Genomic DNA, 6,938 nt, shown 5'->3' with positions numbered 1-6,938 from the left:
CTATATATTTTTAAAATAAAGGCAACACAAATCCCTTTGAGTATACTGTAATTGTCATGTCCTTACTTTGTCATCTTTTCAACATCCTACTAGTTTGTATATCAAATATAGACAGTAAAGTACAAAACAATTAGGTGATCGATCATCTATGTGACCAAATTCACATAACCAAGTGTTTTTTGTAATACAAACCAACTCTAAAATGAACTGAGTCAGTCTGAGATGACTTCACCCGACATTTTTTTAATTCAATCAAATAAAAAAAAAAAACGGAATCAAGGGTTAATTATAGAGCCCATCTTCGACTGGGATTGCAAAACACATCTTATATCGTTGTTGTTTTTCTTGTACGGTGTATTTTATGTTAGCTGTAACACATCCTGTTCAAATGAATGCGAATACATTTTGCGTGTAAAAAATCTCGTGGTGTTCGTCAAGCTGCGGACAAAACGGAAGACATTTCCGAGGCAAAACGTTGCCAATAATGACTGCGAAGTCAAAGTGAGGCAGGGAAAGGCAGGGAAAGGCAAGGCAAGGCAAGGCAGGGAAGGGAAAGGAAGGGAAGGGAAAGGAAGGCCTGGTCTTGAGAGCTTTTCGCTTCTCTTGCTTGCACAGGCAGCGTGATGTCAGCGGTGGCTGTATTAGTGTAATTGACTTGGTAGGGGTGATGGCGTCATTTGATGCCCTGCCGTAGCCTCCTGCTTCAATAGCGAAGGGGAGAGGGAGCTTTAGCCGACGCGACCGTGGCTCCCTTGGCCCGGATCGAGCACCGCCGAGCCGGATACCTCACCACGGGAAACATGGAGGCTGCGGCCGAGGAGCTGCTGGCCGGCTCTCGGCTACCTGTCACTATCGATCAAATAGTTAACGATACGCTACTGGTGACGCTGACCTATCGAGAGAGAAGCTATACGGGGATATTACTCGACTGCAACAAAAAGTGAGTCTCATTTGCCTCATGTTCACTTTGATCTTTTCGAGCTCAAATTAATCGGATCGAGCTTGCGGCTAGTGGACCGTGGATGCTAACTGCTAGCACAGGCTAGTTAGCCACCTGGGCCTCAATAAGGAAAGCATATGGGTTATTGTAGCTGACACTGTAGCTATCGTGCTAGCTTTCAAGCTAATATCTTTATTTTCATAATAGCTGACGATAACTAAGTCAAGAGCGTCATTTCACCTCCGCTGTGTTCCGAATGTCAAGAAAGATGCCACATTGACTGAGATTGCAAATGGCTTGATGTGAACAACAGCAAATGTCAGGAGGTTCATCTATAGCTTATTGTTAGCACTAATCATACAAATCAGCTCCTACGTATTGAGCATAAACAGGGAATGTTTTTTTTTTTTAGCCATTCAGTGTGTATGTAATGTCTCAAAACATCGTTACATGTGACAACTTTTCCTTAGTGATGCCCCTTTTAAAAGAAGTCAGGTATTGTAGCAAGGCTGATTAAAAAGACATCTTTTTCTTCCATTACAGATTGAATAGTATTAGGATTGAATGTGATCACGCAGTGCTGACAATGAATCCAACTTGAGCTTTCAAGTAACATTGAGTTCTGTTTGATCAATTGGATCTTTTGACAGTCAGCTCTTTTGAAAAGTGAGTGAGGGCCATGAAGGCATACATTGTTGGCAAGTGCCAATGTGTAACGTCTTCTCTGCTCCTCTCTGTGTGCGTGTCAAATGTAAGCGTTGTTGCACCTTTTAAAAGCTATGAATAGACTAGCAGAATCCGATTGTTGCCCACAAAGTATGTGTAGGTTGCTCTTCATATTACCCTTCCTTCATTTCAACTAGGCCGTGATTGAGGGTCACAAAATGTTCATTTTGTCCTCGTAACATTGTACATTTCACAATTGATATATGTAGCAGATCTTCTTACTTAACACTGAACACAACATCAAGTGTCATCGTATTGAGCTATATGCCGTGTCCTTGTGGTATGCTTGACCTGCCTTGCCTGTTCCCTGTCACAGCCAACAGCACTGTGTGTGTGTGTGTCTGTGTGTGTAAAGGTGAGTATCGTGCTTCCCGAGTGCCACATCAATAGAGGGGAAACATGTCAAGAGACTTTTATTCAGTGCTGACCGCTTCTTCTCCAGGGGATGACCAGCACACTAATTGTACACTCATTAAAAATCTCACCACACATAACCCCAAATTAGCCAGGAACGTATAAATAGATTGATATAGAATAAAAACGAGGAGAAAGGCAGTCACTTAGTGGCTTTGTCTTCTAATGAAAACAACACTATTGTAGCACAACCATCATAATGTGTCTGTCTGAATGTTTTGAGAGTGACATTAAATCTTCTATTGAGTGCAAAACCCTTTGTCCCCAGCCCCCACAAATGAAGAATTTTCAACATACAGGTGAAAAGAATTGTTTCACGCTTTGTGAGTGTGGCTTCTTGACAACCTATTGTCACAACGCTGTGCAAAATAGTTCATTGCCTGCTGTCTATGACTTTGAAATGCCATAATGGTAAATATTTCGATGAAAAACACAAGTGCGGCAGGAATTGCCTTGTTGTACTCACAGTTTTGCACAAAGTAGTTCATTTTGGGCACCTTTCGCAACCTTGAAATTGTTCAACTTTAACCTCGTAAACGTATTTATAACACTGTAGATGTACCGGAAACAGTGACTATTTTTTTTGTGTGTGAAACTGTCAGGCAGATATTACTTTATGACAGTAATATTACAACTTCCTTATTGTAAAATCACAAGTTCCTTCAGCTTTTCCTTTCTGTTCAGTTTTGTGCCGTTTCTATTTTAGATCAAACACAATCTATGTATTTGTGCTGCGTTCAGACGTGGTGAAATAAAAGCACTCAACTTAAGCTAGGAATGTAATGGTTGTGTAAAACTGCAAAGTAACAATGTGATTGGAATGTTTGAATGAACTTTACTCATGTCTTTTTTTTCTTCGTCATCCTCATTTCAGGACCGGGCTCTTCTGTTTGCCAGATTTGGCGGCGAAAGCGGTCGACTTCCCGGCGGTATCTCAAACAACTTGTGAAATAGCCGACGACGTTCTGGGTGAGGAGCAAGCTTCCAAATCTCCCAGCCAGGCGGCACAAAGACCAAAGGATGAAAATAGTCTCCCTGAAAGCAGTCTAGCTCCTGCGCCTCCTCCACCACCACTTTGCCCAGTTCCCACACCAGTGCCAGCTGGGCAGACGCCATACCCTCCTTATTTTGAAGGAGCCCCCTTCCCCCAGCCTTTATGGGTACGCCACAGCTACAACCAATGGGTACCGCAGCCCCCTCCCCGACCCATAAAGAGGAAGAAGAGGCGGACGCGAGAGCCCGGCCGCATGACCATGAGTACCATCCGGCTGCGGCCGCGCCAGGTACTTTGCGAGAAATGCAAAAACACCTTGAATAGCGACGAGGACAGCAAAGACGGCGCGAACAATACAAAGAATTCCCGAAAGGAAAACACACTACACAGCGACGACGACGCCGATGAAGACAAAGATACACCGAATAAGCTCTCCAAGAAAAACGATGGCGCCAAGGACAACAAGAGACGGGAAAACGGCACCGGCGTGGACACCAAACGTCTCAGGAAGGACAAAAAGAGTGACGCTGAAGGGGACAAGTTCCCCACAGGCGACATTATTCCCCACAGTCCTGTCATCAAGATTTCATACAGCACTCCACAGGGCAAAGGAGAGGTCATGAAGATCCCTTCCAGAGTCCACGGTTCAGTCAAACCCTTCTGTCCCAAGCAGCTAGCGCATAATGGCTTGGGAGAGAACGGCAAGATTCCTTCCAATGCCACCAAGGAGCAAAGACACATTTTAGACGCTCGCCGCTCCGGTCTCACTGTATCCATTCCCAAACTCAAACTGACGAGGCCCTTCACGACCGTGTGTCAGGGTTTACCACCCTCGCCCAATATCCGCCTGAGACCGAGGGAACACGACGAGAGCGTGGTGGAGTACGAGGCGCAACTCGTCGGCGACGCCAGAAGACGAAGTCCGAGGGCGCCGGGACCTTGCCTGGCCCATTCCGAGGACTCGCGAGAAGGCAAGAACTCTCTGGAGTTGTGGTCAGGGAGTTCAGGAGAGGAAGCCGAGCGCGGCCACAACGACCTCACGCTTCTCATCAATTTCCGTAAACGCAAAGCCGATTCGTCCAGCCTGTCGGTTTGCAGCAGCGATAGCCTGGACGAATCCAAGTCCTGCAGCTCGGACGGCACGTCGCCGGAGCTCTGCGATTTGGCGCCTGGCGAAGACCTTTCCGTCACCTCGTCTTCATTACCTTCACGGGACGATTGCAAGACGGTGCCCCCCCTCACGGTGCGCCTACACACTCGCAGCATGACAAAATGCGTGACGGAAGAAGGTCACGCCGTGGCCGTGGGAGACATTGTATGGGGCAAAATTCACGGCTTCCCCTGGTGGCCCGCACGGGTCCTCAGCATCAGCGGCACCCGCAAAGAGGAAACGGCCACCTGCGAAGCCCAGTGGCCCCAGGCCAAGGTGGCGTGGTTCGGTTCCCCCACCACATCCCAGCTCTCCGTTGCCAAACTTTCACCCTTCAGAGAGCTCTTCAGGTCTCGTTTCAACCGCAAAAAGAAAGGGATGTACCGGAGAGCCATCTTGGAGGCGGCCAAGGCCGTCGGACACATGAGCCCAGAGATTACGTCGCTACTTTCTCACTGCGACCCATAGGTTAGTTGACTCGCTGACAACAGGTCGATGTAAACTCCTTCCAGGATTGCATTTCACTCAACTGCTTGTAGTACGATAGATGATACGGGTCATTGGAAATGTACTTTTTCCAGAATCTGAAAAAGTGAGTTCTTGGCATGTGACGTCCATTTTATTGGAGTAATCAGCAGTAAAATACGAGTTGGTTATAGTACAGACATATTTCATGCAATACAGTGACTGTTGTTTCTAGTGATTGCTTCAACGAGTCCTCAAACATCTGAAAAGTGGTTTTCCTCTGCAAAATGCCACTGGCAACAATGAAAATGTACCTTTGGGTGCAAAATAACATTTCAAATGCATCACCAATGTGGCAGTTTTGACAGTTGACAAACTATTTGCCTACTATTAAAGCTGAAACGGGTCCTTGAGTACTTTGACTACCTCGGTTTAAAAAAAAAAAAAAAAAAGCTTGAGGGGTTTATTCCTGCCTCAGGTACCTGTTTAAACGTATTCAGTCTAGTGAAAAAGTTTAGTGTCAGGAACAAGTGTTTAAGTTCCACATGACAGATCTCTAGTTAACCTTACCAGGAATCACAAATGCTATTAGGGAAACTTTTTTGCTGTTTCAAAGAGTTGGCACCGACGACACAATGCCGTTCTGAAATCAAGTTCAATCGCGGACACGAAAAAGAGCTGTCGTTCTGCTCATATTGCCAGTGATTAACGGTCACTCCAGCGTTAGCAGATAAGAGCACTATCAAACTGAGGTTTACATCTGTGATGAAACGTCCTCCGAAAAGAAAGAATAATTCCAAAAAAAACCTTTGTTTGCTGATTGTCTTTGTGCTTTCTCTTGGATAGGAAGCTGGGTGCTGAAGGGAGGTCTCCCAGGGTTTTTTTGTGACCCTGTCATCAAGACCCAGGAGGGGAGTATGTGCGGTTGCCTCGGCGACTATTTATATGCTGCCCTCCGCCCCACTTTCGTTTCTTTTTCACAAGGCTGTTGTAAAATGGCTGCCAAGGTGGAGGATTGTTTAGGACATGGGAGCAAAACAAAACGACAAAAAAGGACCATGCAGCACATGGTCTGCTGGGACTATTCCTGTTCCCCCCCACTGCAATCATGTTTCGATAGAACCGAACAACGAGCAACATAACAAGAACCAGAATGTATTTATTGCTATATTTTCAGAATCCATCTTTCTATCTGGAAAAAGTGTGCTGCTGTCATGAATCCCTGCGCGCGCCACCCTTTGTACAAGGACATTTAACGGAAGGGTTCCAAAAGTCTTAAACAACCTAACATCTCCAAAATGTGAACAGCTCCATCCAGTGAGAATAGTAACTGTTCCTCATCGAGTGACAAGTGTTCCATCCAACATGACTTGTTTATACTGATGGCCATCCTTTGTATGTCACCCTTACATTTCATTTTGAACTTTAGATATGTCAACCCCTCTTTCTTTTTTCTTCCATCATTTGTAATTATTTAAAGCATTACGAAAAAAAGCACTTTATCGGTACCTTGGTGGCCTGCTGTAAGCTCACTGTCTGAAACACTATTGTGAGTGAGATGCAGCCCAGATAGGCAGCAGGGGCGTTAGAAAATCCTTGTGGTTGACTATCCATGGCCTTGGAGAAACTTTTTCTTTTAGTCTTGTCCACATTTCTTTTTTTTGGATGTTTGTGTACACTGTATTGTCCACTCACTACACACTACAAAAAGCCCACGTGAACATTTCCACTGGACAGACATGGGTCAAATTGGTGTCAACACTCCCTATGCAGTATCAGTTAAAGCTTTATGATTGACTTTGGGAAGAAGGAAATAACATGCTGTAAGAGTACTGTGAATTCAACTGCTCGTCGTGTTGAAAGCAGCTCTGTTTGAATAAGGGAGGGAGGCGGAGTCAAGCAAAAACGGCTGCGTTAAGCACAGTCCAAAAAAACAAAAACCTGCACACGGTCCTTCTGATTTCTGCCTGCCTCCAAAAGCTTAGCTGTGATCATGGCAGAAAAACGGCTCATTGATTGCCAACGAAGTATCTTTATTTTTTTTCCTCCCTTCTCGGGGAGCAGACAACCACCATTGTGATGCTCTATGCGTTGACTGCCATCAAGCCCGGCTACTTTTCCAGGCAGCCTTACACAAGATTCTAAATGTACAGTATGTATGCCTGAGAGAGGGGAAACGTGTCCTATGTATGTGCAACATGGCTATCAACTGTTGCCCATATTGGTCAATGTTCTTGGCTATTTTTTTT

General features: G+C 45.3%; 1 protein-coding gene across 1 annotated transcript; it reads left to right on the top strand.

The window, feature by feature from the left end:
* The first annotated feature begins 403 nt into the window (after positions 1-403).
* pwwp2b (PWWP domain containing 2B) lies at positions 404-6,638 on the top strand. Its single transcript, XM_037272255.1, has 3 exons — positions 404-940; positions 2,955-4,692; positions 5,536-6,638. Exons 1-2 carry the CDS (start codon positions 801-803, stop codon positions 4,690-4,692), a joined length of 1,878 nt encoding a protein of 625 aa, XP_037128150.1. The 5' UTR covers positions 404-800; the 3' UTR covers positions 5,536-6,638.
* Positions 6,639-6,938: the final 300 nt, after the last annotated feature.

Source organism: Syngnathus acus, chromosome 15, assembly GCF_901709675.1.
Source record: "Syngnathus acus chromosome 15, fSynAcu1.2, whole genome shotgun sequence".
NCBI lineage: Eukaryota > Metazoa > Chordata > Actinopteri > Syngnathiformes > Syngnathidae > Syngnathus > Syngnathus acus.
This window is presented reverse-complemented; position numbering and strand designations above follow the sequence as displayed.

Coding starts and splice junctions, on each gene's coding strand:
- pwwp2b (XM_037272255.1), top strand. CDS start 801: ATGGAGGCTGCGGCCGAGGAGCTGCTGGCCGGCTCTCGGCTACCTGTC. Junction 941..2,954: donor TTACTCGACTGCAACAAAAA/GTGAGTCTCATT, acceptor TCCTCATTTCAG/GACCGGGCTCTTCTGTTTGC.